The sequence below is a fragment of the Aricia agestis genome, chromosome 14, assembly GCF_905147365.1.
Source record: "Aricia agestis chromosome 14, ilAriAges1.1, whole genome shotgun sequence".
NCBI classification, from domain to species: Eukaryota; Metazoa; Arthropoda; class Insecta; order Lepidoptera; family Lycaenidae; genus Aricia; species Aricia agestis.
In genome coordinates, this window is record NC_056419.1 from 15,696,295 (window position 1) to 15,717,538 (window position 21,244).

The 21,244-nt window shown below is 38.9% G+C and overlaps 2 protein-coding genes across 2 annotated transcripts; one reads left to right on the top strand and one right to left on the bottom strand.

The window, feature by feature from the left end:
• Positions 1–1,296: 1,296 nt before the first annotated feature.
• Positions 1,297–14,050, bottom strand: LOC121733952 (myb-related transcription factor, partner of profilin-like). The gene is made up of 8 exons (XM_042124355.1): positions 13,919–14,050; positions 13,627–13,747; positions 5,835–6,034; positions 4,022–4,274; positions 3,574–3,937; positions 3,243–3,380; positions 2,584–2,963; positions 1,297–2,117 (listed from the first exon to the last, which is right to left on the bottom strand). Exons 1-8 carry the CDS (start codon positions 13,996–13,998, stop codon positions 1,986–1,988), a joined length of 1,668 nt encoding a protein of 555 aa, XP_041980289.1. The 5' UTR covers positions 13,999–14,050; the 3' UTR covers positions 1,297–1,985.
• Positions 14,051–15,640: 1,590 nt separating this feature from the next.
• LOC121733681 (leukocyte antigen CD37-like) lies at positions 15,641–18,383 on the top strand. The gene is made up of 3 exons (XM_042124015.1): positions 15,641–15,870; positions 16,076–16,220; positions 17,328–18,383. The coding sequence occupies exons 1-3, from the start codon at positions 15,805–15,807 to the stop codon at positions 17,876–17,878; spliced, it is 762 nt and encodes a 253-aa protein (XP_041979949.1). The 5' UTR covers positions 15,641–15,804; the 3' UTR covers positions 17,879–18,383.
• Positions 18,384–21,244: the final 2,861 nt, after the last annotated feature.

Sequence of the window (21,244 nt, forward strand, 5' to 3'; positions counted from 1 at the left end):
ATTTACAGAGCTCGCAATGAAGGCACAGTCATCGTTTGTATAGAACATAGGAGCTTACAACAGGGGATCACGAAAAATATATTATGTATACACAAATTCCAGACATAAAAAATGTATCTCTGTCCTTTCCCATTTTGTGAATAATGTTAACAATACATGGTTTACCTTAAATGAATTATGCAGTAAAGTTTAAGAAATATTTCCTTGATGTTATTTTTTTTTGGACAGTGCAACTATGGTTTTAAAATCTTTCGGGAATAATCCTTTCTCATATATAACGATAATTGCCGACTCTAACTAGTTGTAGAATACACTATGAGCTTTATAATCTTTTATTTTGAGAAACAAACGACATTGTAGATAATACAATCATTTTGAGTGTTTGAGAGAGAGAATGCTCTACAAACTGAATATCTCCTTTCTTTTTCTATCTTTAGGTCGCTGTGCATTATTTATGGTCGAGCACGGTTCGACCATATTTATTTGTTACAATTTATGAGGTTTACTCAAACTCTTATATGTCTTTTTGAGTTTGAGTGAAAATCGTATGTCAACACTCAACATATCTTGTTAAAATAAATATAGTGCACCATTACCAATTCCATTCACAATGTTATTCTTACATGCCGAAACAAACTGTAATAGTTCACATGATTTCTAAAATTCAATTTGAAAAGTATCTACTAAAATTCAGTCTATGTTTGAACAAAAAGAGATGTTGTTTTAAAAAGCTTTGAGCCTCGCTCTTGTGCTTATTCTACATTGTAGACAGTAACTGAGTGTAGACTATGAACCCAATAAGAACATAAATCATTTATCAAAAGCACCATCGTAAAACCTTAACTAATATTTTACAATACTACAACCGTAAAGTTGTATTTACATTTTTTATGTGTTTTATACACTTCAAGCCTCTTTTATTTAGTATGCCATCTGAAATAATATTCTATTATGTACTTATAAGTTATATACAAATTATTGTAAAATTTCCCATGCACAGTAATGTAGAAAAACAAACACAAAACATACAAAATACTTTACAATCCCCCGTAGTAAAAAAATATCCTATTAAGTTCTAGGTATACACACTGTACAGTTCAATGTCTTTGTGCTCGTCTGCTCGACTTTGTATGCATCACAAGCATTTTTTTACATAAATTTTAGCATTATTATCGTAATTTACACAGAACATTGTTCATCATCAAACTGGGTTTATCATTTATACTATCATATTATTATTAGTAACAGCAATCATCTTTTGTCCTTATTAGTTGATGTTAGAAAAGTCGCTTGACTTTAAAAATACAATAATTTAAGTATAAGAATAGAATTGTAATTATATATTACTCTTTGAAGGGACGGCCTCGTGATTAGAAATAAAGCATTATGCATTAAGATGATTAAAGTGAATCAAATTCATAACAACCGGTAATCAAATATGGCCAGCATATAACCTGTGATGTGACTTTTCACAATGGAAAATATTATGTACTATTCATTGATTTTTCTAAATATGATGGTGGGGCAGAGAATGTTGTACCTAAGAAGACTTAAGAGCATAACATCCCTCGTCATCATAAGAGCTACAAGGCAAAGTATTAAACTTAAGTACCACAAGCCCAATACTTCCAACCATCTTTGTTTAACACAAAAGTATTAACCTACAGTCAGGAACGAAAATATTACAAAATTATTAGAAAGAATTCTTTAACATAATTTTTACAGTTCCACAACCAATATACACTCTTTCAATAACATTAGAGTTTCATTATTATTATTATCATTTATCGTACACTGATTTATTATTAAAGAATATTATTTATGAAATAATATTCCATTACATTTCACGCGATCATCACCAGGCACCAAGGCGCAATCGTAACGTTTACTCCGACGCGCGTCAACGTTATTTTATTGTTGTCTCCGGTTCCAGAGCTCCCTGCTTTATAGTGCATTATCTATGGTCGTTATCACACGGTCTGCGGTTAGGGCGGCGGCGCGGCGTCGGCGGCGATGGTGCGGCGATACCGCGCGGGGTCGGCGCTCAACAGCCGCACGGAGAACGCGCCCGGCGTCAGCACCGGACCCTGCACCACCTCCACGTTGCCGGCGTTCGCCTGATAATAATTATGCACATAGGTTATTTACTATTGAGCATTTCAAGTATCATGTAACACGATTATGAATCGCCCCAACGCGGGAATAGAAGAGGTTTGAGTGATTTTCATAGCATGGTGAAGTTACAATTATTACTTGATAAATGATTCGTTAGAAAAAAAAATGATTTAAAATAACATAACAATAATATCCCACGTTAGTATTATTGAATTCACAAGCGGGAATTTTTAATGATTACATATTTTAGTGTCTAAACACACTAGGCCGAAAATACGCAGCCGTAGTTCGGTAGCCGTAGTATGATTACATCAGCAATGCGCTTCGCATACAATATAACGCGACGTAATTTCTGCATGGTGTGTCATCGGTAGTTAAATTACTTCAGCCGCGTTTTTTCGGCCTTGTATGTTTAGACACTTATATTTCGGTTATTAACGGAACGGTGAGCACCGAGTACCGACTTACCAGGAAGAGTGTAGCGAGAAAATACTTGGCGACGTCGTGCGGTTCGGTGGCGATGTCCGCCAGTAGGTCGGGGAAGGGGGCGGGGTGGGCGGGTGGCAGTGCGCGCACCACCGCCGCGGCGGCCGCGTGCACGTCCACGCCTCGCCGCTCCGCCGCCGCCGCCGCGCCCAGCACGCGCGACCGCCACGCGTCGTCGGCATCGTCGACGCGCGACGTGTCGCTGTCGCCGAGCGAGCTGCGCTCGAAGAAGCCGTCATCGTCGCTTTCGTCGAGCCGCCGCGTCGCCGCCGTCGCCGCCGCTGCCTCCTCGCCGCTCCACCCACAGAACCCGCCCTGCTCGCCGATGTCCGTCGTCGGACACATGTCGTAGCCGCGGAACTCTGCAACGATCCACATTCATAACAATAATTAAAGACGATTTTACAGCATCTTGTTTATTTATAAGTTTATGTTACACGATGTTAAAAGTAACATTTTAAGGAAATTGTATTTAAGTTTAAGAGAATGTAAATGACTGTTTTTTTTTACAATAAGTACTCACTTTATAGATTTAGGTTAAGGTTCACATGATTGATGATTATCTCGATTTACATAATCATTATTAACTGTGAAGAAACATCAGCCGGGTATGGTATGGCCCTCGACTATGTTAAACCTACCTGTATTGTGCGGAGCGGGCTGCCGGTCGAGTTGTGCGCGCGCGGCCCGCAGGCGGTCGCGGCGCACGCGCACCACGCGCCCCAACAGCCGCGCCGGCAGACTGAACTCCGTCGGCTGCGACAGGGCCAGACGCAACTCTGTACACAAAGTACTATGCTGTAGACATTGTTAAAAACCAAATTATGCAGATTGCAGATAGAGAACCCCAATTATGCAGAGTGCAGTGTACTGCTTTATGTTATCATCAATTGTATCCTTACTGTAATTTTTGGCAGCCTGTAAGTTTTTTAAATAAAATTAAAGTAAATAAATAAAATAACATGTTCATACCTTTACTGATCAAGAGTTTGACGGTGCCGCATACGACGTCCTCCATTTTTGTTTCATTTTTTCGCTTTCTCTCCTTCTTCTCGGCTTTGGGTAGTGGTGTCGAGCAGGGCGGGGGCGTCGCGAACGGCACGGGAGTGGCACAGGGCGAGGGTGTCGTGAAGGGCACGGGGGTGACGCAGGGCGGGTGCGGAGCTAGAGGCGGGGGCGTAGCACAGGGCGGCGGCGACGGAGGAGGGGAGTCGGCGGGCGGCGGCGGCGAGGGCGGGGCCTCCGCGTCCAGGGCGTCGCGCAGCTCCACTAGGGCGGGCGGCTGCCATGCCTCACCCTCGCTTCCCGTCGCCAGCTCCTCCACCAGCAGCCCATCCTGAAGAACAAATGAATATTAATAAAAATCTGTAATCGTTCCGTATATAAACATCTGTAATTTTCAACATCTGTCACACCATACCTGCAGTCGCCAGCAGCATGCGAAGTCGTGTAGCGCGCCGATAGTATCACCTTCGTAGTCGGTGAGGGGGGCGGCGGCGGCGGGGCGGGGGGCGAGGTCGGCGTGCGCGCGGGGCAGGGTGGGCGGCGGGCGGGGGGCGGGGTCTCGCCGCGCGCCGCTCGCCGCGCTCAGTGCGATGGCGGCCCACTCCGCCGCTTCCGACGCGCGCCGCTTGCGACGAGTGGTGTCGGGACCGCTGGGCGTCGTCGGCTCTCTGACAAAATCATGTTTATATTTATTTACAAGATGACGCTCGCAACGGAGTTGTGCTAAAATTTGTTTGTCGCGTGGGAACCGTACATTTTTTCGGGATAGAAAGTATCCTATGGAAACAAAATATTCACATGTTCAATACCTAATACATTTTTTGTTATCTGTTAATTTTGAACTTGAAGCACCTGAAGGCCACATAGATAAAATCAACTAATGCATACATTAAACAATCTTATCATACTAATTTTAGAATTTTGCACTAATCTCAATACTACGAGTTGGAAAGTATGAAGCTAATTTAAAAAGGGGAATTATTTAGGTATTGTGCGCTTTTATAATTTTGGACGTGGCGGTAATATCGTGGACGTCCGCGGTAAAACGATAACATAGGGAAGTTAAATGTATGGGAATATATGAAGACGCTTTTAAATTTCCGTCGACTATAACTTTTTAACGTGGACGTTAGAGGACATCACGAATTCACGACGTCTACACTCTTCTGAACCGCACGAAAAGGCCCCAGGGCGTAAAATCAAAAGGGCATTTAACGTACCCAACATTTTATTGTGGATGTCGGCGTCCGCGATAATGTGACGTCCGGAATTATAAAAGCGCACATTAGTAATGGTTACATTGTAATTTTAGCACAATACACAACCCTGTGTGTGAATCCATAAGTCGTTTATAAATGCGAAAGTGTGTGCGCTCGTCTGTCTCTTACCTCTTCAGCTCTAAAACAATTTTGATTAAATTCCGTATGGAGATAGTTTCAGTCCCAGGAAAGGTCATAGGATATTTTTTATTCCGAAAAATGAACGGTTCCCGCGCGATAACCGAATATATGTACGTTTATAACATATACCTCTATAGTTGCTGGCATCATTTAGATACAAGTACCTGGATGACCGAGCTTTGCTCGGTATAGCAAACACTCATTGACTTCGTGTTACTTAACAACGCCATCTGCTGGAATAGCTTTAGCTGTTGTTGTGGCGTTAAAGCAATTAGTTGCTTACAAAATAGTATTATTATTCACCAATAGATGTCAGGAAGAGTCACATTTTTCAGTTTATCGATTATCGATAAAACACGAATAAAAATACATTTTCTAAAAATGATTCCAAGCTAGATCGATTTATCGCCCCCGAAAACCCCTATATACTAAATTTCATGAAAATCGTTGGAGCCGATTCCGAGATTCCAATTATATATATACAATAATTGCTCATTTAAAGATATAAGATAAGATATAATTATAAATGCAAAAGTGTGTCTGTCTTGAAACCTATTCCGTCTTACACTTAAGCCAATGACTCAATTTAGATAAAATCAGCGTACTTTAAGTTGAGACAATTTTGTCCCAAAAAAATTTCTTGATTCCCATGCTAGTTTCGCCAAACAAGCTTGCCAGTAATCGCTCATCTTGTAAATACATAACAATATACTTCCGTCACAGATAACTTTAAAAAGGTACAAATTGCATTAATTTTTTACGTTCACCGGGGTCCGGGAGTCCATCTGGCACTTAGTTTCAATTAATAAATCTCTAGCCAATACTCACTCTGTTGTGTTATGCAAGTCTTCGCTGACGCTGAGCACGTGCTGGTAGAGGCAGTCGACCTTGCGGCCGTAGATGCAGGCAGACTGCTGCAGCAGCAGCGCCAGCTCCGCGAATTTGGGCACCGCCTGCCCCTCCTCCCCGCCCTCGCCGCCCGCCTCCAGCGCGTGCAGACCCGCCTCCGTCAGGTACTCCTCCAGGAGCTGTACCCATTAGCACTTTAGTACTATGGAAGAAATTGATTCGCAGGTAGTTGACGTTGATGGACCTATGTCAAATGGTCGTTTCGATGGTTAATTCAATGTTAGCTGAGATCTGTCGGATGGGTTTTCATAACGCGACCAACTAACGTAGGTCCGCCATCTCCCTATGAATCAACTTTTCTGATAGTACATACCAGTATTGGCCGTGCACCACTTAAAGATCGCTAAATATACTTGGAGATAGTAGGCTGATGTGGATTTTAAAATCAAACACCTCTTGTATTTTTTAGAAAATTAAGTTTAAAGTTGTGCCTATACATCCATGTGTAGGCTACATAATAATATTATGTATACATAATTAAATCCTTGTGCTTTTTATACTTAATTTATAAATAAGTAATAACTAATGATAAACTATGCATGCCAAATTCTGACAAATTTTACTTGCAATTTTATATGTTGTATTGCTGTAATAGCTAGTACTGCTAGTTAGTATAATCCTCAATTATACAACTCTTGACCATAAGCATAATATAAAATTTACTTGTTCATGGCTCGCAGAACATATGAAATACAGACAATACAAGACGTCTTTTACAAGCAGACACGCTTTGTTTTACGTCACGCAGTCACTTTGTGTCATGAACTTGTGACTCATGACAAGTTCAACTAACTGTACAGATGTAAAAATGGTAATTTTTCACTTGTTCGGTATAATCTACACAAAGCTAGTAAATGCATTAACCCGTCGATCGTGGAAAAACGAGACACAATAGAATTTCTATTGTGTCTCGGTTACGGTGACCGTATGGGGCTTGATGAATTAATAAGTAATTTTAAACATCTCTTTGATTGTAGAAAAACGAGACACAATAGCTTATCTATTGTTATCGCGGTTGGATGTGGCCGCTTGGGGCTTGTTGAATTTATAAAGTCAAATTTATGCATTCAGTGAAATAATAAGTTTGTTACAAAAAAAGTCTACACATACAACAAAAACCTTTTCATAATAAGATTATGCCAAGACGCATACTGACTGGACCCGTCACAAGTTATAAACTAACACTTTACACAAACTCTACAGCTTAACAGTCTCTGCAGCTCGTGAATCATGATGGACTTATACAAGCTGTCACAAAATGTGATATTATGTAGTTCCCATATTAATTTACTTATTCAATCAGGCCCATTGTGTAGACTGTCTCAGTTACTAGACAGGAAGTTTTATCAAATCCAATAGCTTCTAGGAAGTTATAATATTATGAAATTTAACAAGATTGCCATGTTATCATGCTACTTTTATTTTTAGTATAAGTAGCTGTAAAGGTTTAGAGTCTATAAAAGTACCTGGATGACCGAGCTTTGCTCGGTATAGCTCGGTATAGTTAAAGCAATTAGTTGCTTACAAAATAGTATTATTATTCACCAATAGATGTCAGGAAGAGTCACATTTTTCAGTTTATCGATTATCGATAAAACACGAATAAAAATACATTTTCTAAAAATGTTCCTAGCTAGATCGATTTATCGCCCCCGAAAACCCCTATATACTAAATTTCATGAAAATCGTTGGAGCCGATTTCGAGATTCCAATTATATATATATATATATATATATATATATATACACAAGAATTGCTTGTTTAAAGATATAAGATTTAATAGTAAAACCGATAAGTGTATTTTCCAAACATAAAACCTTAACACAATTAATTTATATAGTTTCCGGTAACTCAATACTTTGCATGTATTATTTTTATGACAGCAATAACCTTTTGTGAGTAAAAAATATAATGGTAAATATATTTTAACTTCTAGTATAAAATATTAAAACTGTACCTAAACTATAATCTTTTTATATCAACACTAACACAACTTATATGTAACATAATATCAATTACGGAGAAAGGTTATATATAAGTATAAACGTTTCGAAATAATTAAACTTTTGTTATACATACAATAAATAAATAAAATAAAAAAGCCTTTATTTCCTATAAAATACACTAAAGTTTAAGAATTACATATATTGTTTCTTACTTTGTACATGGCTTTGCATGGCACAGTAGATACTCAAGGTAACACAAGCTCAGACGGACCCTGGGAGCAAAGCGGCAGATTTTTAAGGTAAACTGTCACCCCGACAACCTAGGCCATCAGCACCCATGTCCCTGGAACCTCCACTGTGCCCTGCCGAGCCTTCTTGTGTAGTATAGGTCCCTTGACGGGTGAAGGTCTACTCCATGTTTTTCTATTTCTCCCTGTCTTTAGCTATCTTAAGCCAGTTTTTGCCTGCTGTCTTTACTAGGTCATCTGCCCATCTTCCTTTTGGCCTGCCAACTCTTCTTTTTCCAGTAGGTTTCTCCCACTCAGTTGTTTCTATTGTCCATCTGTTATCGTTATACCTAGAAACATGTCCAGCCCATTGCCACTTCAGTTTTAGAGCTTGTTTTAGGGCATCTGTTAGTTTTGTTTTTTGTCTAATTGTTTCGCTTCTCACTTTTTGTATTTTTCTTATATTTAGGATGCTCCTTTCCATAGCTCTTTGGGTTGTTATTATCTTTTGTTTGGTAAGTTTTGATAGAAACCATGTTTGGCAACCGTAAAGCGGACTGGGTAACACGCAGGTATCAAGTACAATTTTTTTCAGGTTTATTGAGTAGTCTCCCTTTAGGATTTCTTTGAGAGACCAGAATTTTTTCCAGGCTATATTTTGTCTTCGTTCTACTTCGTCTATGTTGTGAGTCTTATAAAAAGATATCTGTTTTCCTAGGTATATATAATTGTCAACATATTCTATTATTGTGTCCTCTGTTTTTACAGGTCTTTTAATACTGTTAGTCATGACTTTCGTTTTTAAAGCATTCATTTCTAGTCCTATCTTTTTGCTTTCTTGGTTTAATGATTCAAGCATATTTTCCAGGTCTGATGCTGATTCTGATAGCAAGACTATGTCATCTGCGAATCTGAGATGGGTTAAGTATTTCTTTTAATCTTTATGCCTTTGGTTTCCCAGTTGATGTTTCTAAATATGTTTTCTAGAACCGCAATGAATAATTTCGGTGATAAGGGGTCACCTTGTCTTACGCCCCTCTATATACTGATTAGTTCACCTTTCGTTTTCAGCCTTACTCTGCTAGTGCTGTTTTTGTAAATAAGTTTTATGATATTAATATATTTCGAGCTGATGTTAAGCTTGTTTAATGCGGTCCATATTGAGGCGTGGCTGATGCTATCAAAGGCCTTGCTGTAATCTACAAACCCGAGATACAGCAGTTTGTTAAACTCCTCGTATTTTTCAAATACTTGTTCTAAGGCTTGAATATGGTCTAAGGTACTGAAGCCATAACGGAAGCCAGCTTGTTCTATAGGTTGTGCGTTGTCAATAGTTTTTGAAATACGGTTTAGGATTAAAGATGAAAATACCTTATATAGACTTGCTAGAAGGCTTATTGGTCTATAGTTATTGATGTCTTTTGGATTACCTTTCTTGTGTAGGAGTATGATATCTGATGTATACCATTGGGTAGGTACTTCCTCGGTTTCCAATATTAGATTGAACAAATCGGTGAGATGGGTAAGAAGCACTGGAGCTCCAAGTTTTAAGGCTTCGTTGGTAATGCCTTCAGGACCTGGACTTTTGTTTGTTTTAAGATTTTTCAACAGTTCTAATACTTCATTTGTATCTACTAGATGTTCTGTTTCTGTACCGTCACTTCTATGCTCGTCGCCACTTCGAAGTTCTTCTAGGTTTTCTTCCCTTTTTTTGTACAGAAAATATTTTATGCAGCCCGTTTTAACCGTACCGTAGGCATATAGAACGACTTGATGAATAATTACTCAAGTAAATCTTTGTTTGATTTTATTAAAATTATATTTTTTAATGTTTCATCCAGTAATCTGTTCCTGGATGGGGTCAAAATGAATTTAAGTACAGAAAAAAGTCTTTCCACTGTTACCTGTGTAATCGGAGCAGCCAATGCTATAAGTGCTAACTTTGCAAGCCTGTGTGATTTTAAGGACCAATACTCAATGGAGCTTTCCGTAACAGCAAGTCGTGGTGCAGCTAAATATTCAGAAAGATAATAATCTAGATCTAACGAAATGGTATCTAATGGTGCACGTACTCTTTGAGTAAGGCTTAAAATGTCTTCTAAACTTTGCAGATCACTTTGAAAACTGTCGCTTGATATATTACTCAAAGACGTAAGGTCACGTGAACAACCTGGAGATAGAAGCGAATTTGATGTGGCAGCTTGTTCTTCCTCCCGAGTTATTGCCTGTGCACGTTTTTCCACTTCAAGCATCTGTTGGTGAACACCTCTAATGTAGCATTTCGCAGTCTGTCTCTCGTCTTCAGATAAGATTAACTTTAATCGAGGATCCAGAAAAATTCCCAGTAAAAATGCTTTACCTTCTAATAAATTTTTTTCTCGCCTTGTCATAGATACCACTACATCTTGTGCCAAAGGTAAATTATTTTTTTCGGTTTTTGCCTTACAAATTGTCCAAATGGAGAAGAAATCGCCAACAGTTAGTTGTTCCGCTTGCAGTCTAACAGTAGCTTCTTTAGATGGTTCTAATGAAATGATTATATGGTTTATTTTGATCCACTCATTTTCCGAAATTATTTCGCAGATATCGTTGCAGCTGTCGCAAAATGTCTTGAGTTCTTTTAATCTTTCTAGCATATAGTACGTAGAGAACCACCTAGTGGTGCAGTCAAGAATAGGCTTTTTAAATTTTTCCAATTTTATTTTTAGTTTCATAAGTGGACGACGTAGAATTCTCACAACATTACGACACTTTTCAATTAAGTTCTCATAGTCATTTTTTAGCACATCTTTAATACACAACTGCAGAGTATGTGCTGCACAAGCAATTTGTCGAATCTCGACCATTCTTTCTTGTTCGTTATCATTTAAAAATGTTGCATTGAAATGTTCTAGACTGTTTGCGTAATCATCACTGTGATAAACTAGTTCGTCTTCATCTTCATCGCCATCATTTTCTGTACCAGTTTCGTTGTCATTATTTATCTTTTCATTTAAAAGTTCTTTCTTTCTGGGAGGCCCTGGTGATTTATTTGTGAATGATTTACGAGTACTGAAATAAAGCTTTGTGCAAAACGGTCCACAATTCGCGGAGAAATCGGTGAACATACATAAAAAATAATAATATTGATTGAAAATGATGATAATAAAAAATATACAGTCGAACTTAGAATATCCTCCTTTTTAGAAGTCAGTAAAAAGAAAGCGATAAAGCATAAACTGCGCTAATTCATACATAATATTTAGTAAACCGCGTAAGTACCCGATCACAGGTACATATTGACCTTGACGGCGCTCGCTCGCTCGCCTGCAGTCAGCAGCAGTTACAAAGGATACCCACTCCTTTTTTAATCATTTATACATTAATAGGCATAGGTATAATGTATGTACCTCTGTAACGATTAGATCCGCGAATAAAGAAATCTTAGCTGGGAATGTAGGAATTGGGTTGCATTTTTTAATCCGCGAATAGTGATAAACGCGAATGAAGGAAGTGCGAATAAGGAGCTTTCAATTTCACTGTATAATAACTTAAATAAGTAACTTAGTAATTCGTTTACAATAAAATAATCAAATAGGTACCTCTATAAATTATAAACATGTTATTCGTGTCCGTTATACATAAAATAATGAATTATGCTAAATAGGTAGGTTTGTACTTACCTTCATTTTATTGCCACATTCCTTGCATGCGCTGAATTTTGCACTTTTGTCAAAATCAAAATATCTGTGAACAGCATTAGATATCCTACGAGGCATCTTTATAAATTCACCTTAAATCACTATTTACCGTTCCGACTTCCGATCCGAATGACAATTACCGCAGCAATCTGTATGAAGTAAACAAATAATGCAAAACTTGTGGTGGCTGCAGTAGACGGTGACAATGACATATATCTATTTCTTTCTTTCATACTAGTCCGTATACTAGTCCGTAAAAGTGACAATTGCACGGCGCGTGCGGCGCGGCATGCTTTGTGTGTATGAGACGAAAGATCACGCACAGACATGCAGCGCTGCGCGCTGATTATGTTATATTTTGGACCTTATGCACAGATACCCTTATTTTTAGGATTAGGGTATACCGAAACGTTTCGATTAACCGAATTTTTTCTGTTGACCTGTATCGTTTCGGTTTAACCTAATCCTAAAAATAAAGGTATCTGTGGATTCTGTTAACCGAAATAATTGCTTAACAGATAGTTTCGGTTATCCGATATATGAATAGGTTAATAACAGATATATCGAAACTGTTAACCCTAACCGTCCGTTCCCTGGTTTCAGGGCGAGGGTTATTCGTATTAGTCTGTGGTCCGTCCGAAATTTTACATTGTTTAGAACTTCGTATTTATGTATAGATTTTGGGATATTTGCCATTATGTAATCTATTTCGTTCTTTGTTCTGTCGTCGGGTGATTTCCATGTCCATCTTCTTTGAGGTTTAAGTTTATAATATGTGTTAATTATGGAGAGCTTATATTCTTGCGCGTGGTTTATGAGACATTCTCCTCTTTTATTTCTGATGCCTAGGCCAAATTTTCCCACAGTCAAGTTTTCTTCAAACTGGACAACCAAAACTTCAGGTTTTGGTTGTCCTATTTTTGCGTTAAAGTCTCCTAATAAAATAATTTTTCTGTCGGCTAGAGCGTGAGCTTGTTTAAGATCATCGTAGAACTTATCTAATTCAATGTTGCTATAACTCTCTGTAGGTGCATATATATGCCTGTATTATGGATATTTGGTCTTTCTCAAATTTCATTTCCAGTAGTGCAACTCTCTCAGATATACCTTTGAAATTAATGATATTGTCCTTATAGATCTTTTTAATTAGAAAACCTACACCGTGTAGGCCCTTTGTTTCTCCAATGTAGCAAAGAATGTAGTTGGCATATTCCTCGATTTGGCATCCTTGTAGACGCGTTTCAGAGAGTCCCAGTATGTCAATATTTATCGAATCCAGCCCGTGTATGAGTTCCAAATATCGGTAGGTTGTAGCCAGGGATCTGACATTATACGTGCCTATTCTAATTCTTGACCTGTTTTTTTGTGACATTTTATTTTTAGTGGATATACTATTGTTAGGAGGGTTTTGGTCTGACTCCTATACATACAATAAGGCAGAATTTTACATTAGGATTAGGAATTTCATATCCTCAATATGAAACTTATGTTTATATATTATGAGTTCTTTTAACTTACACAATATAGTTATCAAAATATTATGCGGTCTTTAGTAGGCCGAGTTTGTTGTATTAAGTATATCATACAAAACTATTAATGTGTATGTTTTATATAAGAACAAACTTCTGGCTTATATTTAATCACAAACCATTCAAGTTTCAAGGTACCACAGTGGGGATGACATTATCTAATAAGTACATTGAGACATGAGTACTTTCCTACAGCAACGGTGTCAACTGTCTGACATTAGCTAAACATCGTCCAAAACCAACTTTTCTCAACATTTTCCAAGTAAACATTGGTAAATACATGGAATATACCGCCTAAAGTATGTCTAGGAAACGAACACAGGACTCACCGCGCTCAAATCTGTGTCGAAGCTCCGGCGGACGTCGCTGATGGGTTTCATCAGCTCCGCCAATATCTCCTCCAGCCTCTGCGAGTTCATACTCCACCGTTTTTCTCTCTTCGAACTTATCCTGAAAACAGCGTGCGCCCATTGAAAACATCACTAAAACGAGACGCGGGAACGACCGATCGCATAGTGTCGATGGCGCGAAAATTTATTTCCCGAAGTTGGAAAATTTGAAAATATATTTGCACACTTTAGAAGTTGTTTAGAGATAGCCGAAAGTCGAGCACGCGATTACCTCTCAGTCCTTAAACAGTCGGCGTCCATATTACAAACATAAACTTTTGATATTAGGAAGAACGTAACAATGGTGGCCATTTATTTGTGTTTTCGATGAGGACATTCCATGTTTGTCTGTCAATGTTCGCCAAGCATTTTGTCTTTTGAAGCGAAGGCCTTGCTGCTGTCAAATTCTGGATCTCCGCAGACGGGCGACAATAGCCGATCTAGCGACTTTTTTATATTTTTGTTTTGGTTCGATTATATAGGTTCGAATTTTATTGTAAAGTAGACTTTTTTATAGAGAAGAAAAATAATTAATGATTGTTTGGTTTTATAAAACGTTATAAAATTTCCTTATGCCGAGGCCGACGGCTGACGGAATACACGTATCCGATGGATAATAAAAGGGCAAAGGCGCAAACAGGCTTTCTATATAATATAAAAAGGTACTCTGACACGCGCGCTAAATAAAAAAAAATCGTACATCTACTACTGCGTTCTTACGATATACTTCCATTGCAGCGTTACCTATTAACACATCAGTGTAACTACATGAGCGTTCTCATACAAAATGTACTGAAAACATTTCGCGCGATAAATCGCGCCTGTCTGTGGACTGTGGAGTGTGGGAGCCTAAGTTTGAGGTAATGACAGATGTAATAAAAGTTTTACTTATATATTTTAATGCTAAAATTATTGAAATTTATAAAATGTGTTTTAATGAAACAGTAAACTGCGCGCAAAATTCAAATTTCCAAACAAAATTCGAGGAATCCAAAGTTTTATATTTTATTCTCTGTGGTAGGCTAAAATATCTATGGAATATTTTTCTTTATCTGTTAAAATCTATGGATATCCAAAGACAAGAAAGTTTATAGAACATAGATTAAGGATAGTATTATACCCATTGACTTTTATACTCTCGGCATAATGGTCTCTACCAAATCAAAATACCTTGTACTGTGTCGGACTCGGCATAATGGTCCAAATCAAAATACTGTGGCCGGTCCGCCATTTTATGTTCCGGTTCTCCGAGGTACATAAACTGTCAAAGTGTCGTATTATATATGTCGAAATTGAAAGAAAATATCGATATATCTATACATCGATATTTGAAAAAATATCAATATCGGTCTCGATATATCGCGAAAAAAATAGGCACTTGAAATGTTCACAAAATACTCAGTTGTATACATAATTTAATAATAATAATAATTGATAGTAAAATTAAAATAAACTGTAAGCACTTCGTGCGCGAGTACAACTAGTATTTGTCCGATTTTTTGGTAATTTTTGCCCGATATCAATAATGGCAACTTAAATAATAATTAATAAACTTAAAATAAATTAAATAGTTTAATAAAATTAAGGAGGCTCCTATATAAAAAAAAAAACATATTTGCCTATTTTGTCTCTATGTACTATAATACATAGAGACAAAATTGGCAAAAATGATATTTTTTTATATAATATAAAAAAAATCATTTTTGATATCAATATAATATATAATATAACGGGACGCTCACTTATAACATGTTAGTTTATCGATGTCCTCGACAAATATCAACCTAGTGTCCCATCACTATAGACCGCCATGTTTAGTTCTTGGCAATATGGCGCCGGCCACACTTTTTTGTAGTTATGTCGCCTCCATCTGTTTCTTTATTCATTGATTATACCTTCATGAGAATGCAATTGAGATTTGAGCATAGACAATTGTAATTTACAAATGGCAGTGTTTACAAAATATAAATAAATATTGACCAAATTAGATAGCGAATTCTACTTTAAAAACCACATAATTTTGGAGGTTCTTCAATTAAAGTGTATTTATTTTATGACTTTTATCATAAACAAATAACTAAAGAAGGTACACAGTCAGGAATTGTGATATCTCAAAATATGGGCGAATCCAGGTGTTTCTCGTTGATGAAATGTTTGCTGATACTTTTTAATGTTATATTTCTAGTAAGTTCCTGATTTTATATCTCAGTCATTATAGTATAATAACAATAATCAAACTAATTACTAAACCTTTCCGGCCGCTCCTACCTGACAACAGGACCATTTGACCTAGATTTTCATTCATTCCATTCCTGTCTATTTCCTGCTTCCTACATATTTTTGGTGTCCAATAAATTTGTTGGTGGTGATTAGAGTTAGTGTGTTGTAGCTGGTGGGCGCGGGCGTGGCGGCGTTCGCGGGCTGGGCGTTGTGGGACGGGCGTGGCACGGAGAGCGGGTCGGGGCGCGCCGGGCTGTGCGCGCTCGCCGTGTGGGCCGCCGTGCTCACCCTGGGCGCCATCACCGCGATTGCCGGTCAGTACACACCTCACCACCAGTCAGGATCGGATGTCATTACCCTAGAAGGATTGTTACCTTCTGACTCTTGTTTGCCGGCCTAATATAATAATTAATCGTTTCTGACCTGACTCGGTTAGGTTATATTATCATCACTAGACATTGGATTATATGCATTTGCATACTTGCATATTATGCAAATGTATACAGTGGCACTTTTTAGGCGATTGTGCATATTTTGGCAATTTTTCGTTGATAGTGCATATTTCGGTAGTTTTATGCCCTCGTGAGTCTCCAAACTAGCTATCATGACATAAAGTAAGGCCACAAAACAGAGATACGATTGATCAAAACACTTAAAATAAGTGTCTCCGTCGCCATTTAAAGAATTCAATACACCGGATAGGTACAATATCTTTCTACAAACAACATTTTTCTTTGCAGTTGGCAACATTAGTAAAAAATTTGAATAAAATTGTTACCGTTCCATTAAACTTCCATGGGCTAATATTAAGATTGCAATTGGAAATTGTTGGTAGAAAATTATTATTGGTGCTGTATAAAAAACGAAAACTCCTGGATTTGATGAAATTAAAAAAAAATTGACGCTTTTATTAACTGCACCACCGGAAAGCTCTTCAAAAATATAAGAAATTTTAATAATAAGTGACTTTTAATAGTGCATATTTTGTGCATATTTTGGCTATTTATCGTGCATACTTGCATGCATATTTCGGCACTTTGATTGTGCATATAATCCGATGTCTAATCATCACTTAGTCTGTTTCACTTAATATATTAAATGTAACCCTGCATAAACGGCATAAAGAAAAGAATTTAAATACCACAAATTAACTGCGCAGTAAAGAAAAAGTATAACAATTAAAGACACATTAATTTAGATGTCTCAAATTTCCTACATAAAATATTATGTAGGAATATTATATCATAATAATGATAAAATCGAAATGAATTGAAACTTAGAATAATAATAATTAATCATTTGGTAAGTTAGATTATTATGTTTCGCGCATTACTTGTAATAATAAATATCCAGCCGTAGTTTTAGTTTCAGTAAAAAAGAAATAATAATAATGATATCAAATAAATGTGATGTGCGCACAGGAGCGGTACGTGGGTCTGGCGCGCTGCTGGCGGTGTCGTTCGGGCTTGTGGCGCTGAGCGCGGGCGCGGGCGCGGCGGCGGGCTGGTGGGGCGCGGCGCACGTGGGCCAGCTGCGCGGCGCGCTGGCGGCGGCGCTGCGCCACTCGCTGCGCCACGAGTACGGCACCGTGCACGCGCGCACCGCCGCGCTCGACGCCATCCAGCGCGGGCTGCGCTGCTGCGGCGCGGACGGCGTGCGCGACTGGCAGCGCGCCGCGCCCGCAGACCTCGACCTGTCGGTGGGGGCGCCGCCGGCGGTGTACACGGTGCCGGCGTCGTGCTGCGAGCGCGCGGGCGAGGCGTGCGAGGCGGCGCGGCGCGTGGCGGCGGGCGGCGAGACGGCCGGCTTGTGGGCGGCGGGCTGCGCGGGCCGGGCCGCCGACGCGCTGGCGGAGGTGGCCCGCGCGCCGCTGGCGGTGGCGGCCGCGCTGCTCGCCATGCACGGCGCCGCGCTGCTGCTGACGCTCACCCTGTGCTTGCGCGCGCGCCCGCCGCCGCATTACAAGGCTTAAGGCGAGCGAAGTAGACGTCCGCGTCGCTAGAAGATCACTATGACCGATGACCGCTCATGAAATTTCGCCGAGATCCTGAAATAATTTAAAGTATTTAATTTTGTTCAGTTTATTTATTTCTGCAATAATTTGCTAATATGAAGATTAATTGTTTTCTAGCTAGTCACACGAGCCTGCACCGATCTGACAATGTGTAACTTTTCTATGTTTTGTACAATTTTAATGGTATTATTTGTTGAGACTGATTTTTATATTTATGTACTGGAGTACCGCCATTTTTTATATTATTGTAGAATATGATACGAGATAGATGCTAGTATACATTTTGAATTTCTCAATAATATTATGTATTATGTTAGCCATATCCCAAACGAATTAAATGTTTGTGGTTTTAAATTGCAACCAACTGCAGCAGTAGGTTATTTAAAGAATCACATATTCACATGATATTTTAACATAATAATATACCATGTGAGTACTAACCAGCGTTGCCCGATTTTGGCGGGACGTCCCGATTTTTCCATCAAAATTAAATGTCCCGCGCGGGACAGGCTCAGTACCTCTTTTCGGGGAAAGCCCGAACGTACGTGCAGCGTGCTGAGAAAGAAAGGTGCGTAATGAAGTTATGAGTGTGGGAGGTAGAGGGGTGCATTTTCTTTGGCTACTTTAGCTATCTATTGTCACGTAAACGCTATTTTAACGCAAATAAAAAGATAAAAATTCAAAAAACTTTTGATTTTATATCTTTTTTTACTTTGTCCCGCTTTTGACCGAAAAATCCCGCTTTTTTTCACTCAAAAAGTTCAAAAGTCCCGACTTCGCACAAAAAAAATCTGGCAACGCTGGTACTAACACGGTACAAATACAATTTAGTTCTGTAAGGTAACGGGGCTCGCCAACAGATATATTGCATTACCTGTAGGGTAATAAAAACTACATGAATAGGGAAAATTTATGCATTATGTAGTTTATATTGACATAATAATACAGGAATATAATAAAGTTGGCCACCCCCTAGTTTCGTATTTGTTAGCATAGTCGAGTCATAGGATAACCAAAATGTGTGTTCTATTATAGTGTTTGTACTGTTGTTTTTTATAGATTTATACCTAACGATCTGAGTGTAAGATATTTGAACTCGGAGACTGCACCAGCATTCGCACTGCCGACGCGCGCTACGTATAACATAGCGTTTGTTCAAGACTGATTTTTGTCTTTTGATTTATTAAATTTTAGGCCGGCGGCCGGCGCCCGGCACGAACCCGCGACATGAAATGTTCTACGAAGATTATAATTCTGTTTAATATGTACTACTTGCATGTTCGCGTGCGCGCCGCCCGACGCCCGACGCGCGACGCCTGTACACAGTACAAAACCGTGTGTTATATTATCATTTGACTGATTTGTGTTTAGTTTATACTAACAGTACTAACTACTAACCCACCGCGATTTTTTAATTTATTAAACAACACGCGAACAATTTACATTCTTTAGAGCATAATATGTATTCTACAGCCGAAGTTGGCTTTTTACAAGTCTGTTAGCATTCACAGGTTGACTCGGGGTTATATCGGCACGCTAGCCACTGTAGAAAATTTGCAGAGAAATAGACAAAGGGACAGATTGGCAAAGGTAACCTGTCACTTTGTCCCTAAAATTTGCCAGCATTTTTACTGTGGTCAGCGTATGCCTGCTACTAGTTTATATTGTCCCGACTGTAGTTGAGTAGAAATATTGTTCTGTTTGTGACTGACGTGCCTTACGCTAGATAAATTCGCATGGATCTGTAACTTTTCCACATCATAAAGTACTATCCCTAATTGTCAACCTGTGGCTGTAGTTGCTAGTTGTAAATTTTCGCGCGGGGTCATTTAGACACCACAAAGTAATCATCAGAATATGTCTTTATTACTCTGAAATAATTAATATTTTAATAATAATAATACCTTTAGGTGCTTAGGTCTTCAAGCATGCTTGAAGACCTAAGCACTACAAGCCTCGAGGTGGGATAAGCGATGAATCGATCCAAAACGAAAATAATGACCAATAGCAAAAAGCGTAAGGTTGAGGTAGAGAGGCAAGAAATACACTATGTCGACGAGTACATCTACTTGGGCCAGCTAGTCGTTTTTGATAACAGACGAGGGAAGGAAGTCGATCGACGAATCGAAAACTCCTGGAAGAGCTACTGGTCCATGAAGACGCTGATGAAGGGAGATTTACCAATCTCCCTGAAACGCAGACGGCAGACTCGTCAACATGTGTATTTTGCCCATCCTAACTTTCGGAGCTCAGACCTGGTCATTGACCGAGTCGCAACGGTCCCAGCTCGGGGTTTGTCAAAGAGCGATGGAGCGTAGCATATTAGGGGTCAGACTAGCGGACCGAATATGAAATAGTACACTGCGCTCCAAAACTGGTATTGCAGACGTCGGCATAAAAGCTGCCACGCTAAAATGGGCCTGGATCCTGACCGCTGGGCAAAGATCACCGCAGAATGCGTACCAGATAATGGACGACGCCGCCGTGGCCGGCCTCGAAAAGAGATGACGCGATGAGCTTGACAATTATTACGAGCCAGGTTGGCCTACGGCTGCGTTGGATCGAGAGAACTGGAAGACTTTGGGGGAGGCCTTTGCCCAGCAGTGGGGCAGCATAGACTCTTAAAAAAATACCTTTACTTACATTGAAGGGAGAATTTTGTTATGCCAGTTAATGTGTATTGTGTATTATTATTTTTACAAATAAAGAGAGACTTAGTTACATTAATTAATCTACTAAGGCCACTTGCGCATATTGTTTGGGTTCATAATATCATGTCACCTCTGTAACTCTCCTTATTTTTGAAAGAGATAATATTATGATATAACTCAGGATTAGTTTAGCATACAAATAGGCCTTAGTCAATGATGTTTTGTCTCAATTCTACTCTTTATTGTACCTAACGAGTTGTACCTGCGTGTGTCGAGATAGTATGGTGTCCGCTGTAGCCGCTAGATGTAAGACGCGCACCGCGATACTCATTAGGCGTTAATAATTCTGCTAGTGTCAAATATTAAATGAGTTGTGATTTGTGTATAATTTGATATGAGTATCAATTACTCCAGTATGAGCCAAAACGTACCTATTGCTGGAAACTACATATTTATACGCCATGAGTCATCTTATATACAATGTGTCCCGGCGCCGATGTCCGATCCTTTAATGTGTAAAGTCAGATAGTTTAGAAGTTATAACGATTTTCCTATGAAGTATGGGTCAGATTAGTATGAAGCCAGAGAAAAATTATTTTATTCAAAAGTTGGAGAAAAAAATATTGAACTCATGATGGAATATTTAAGTGACAAATTGGCTTTCAAATATATT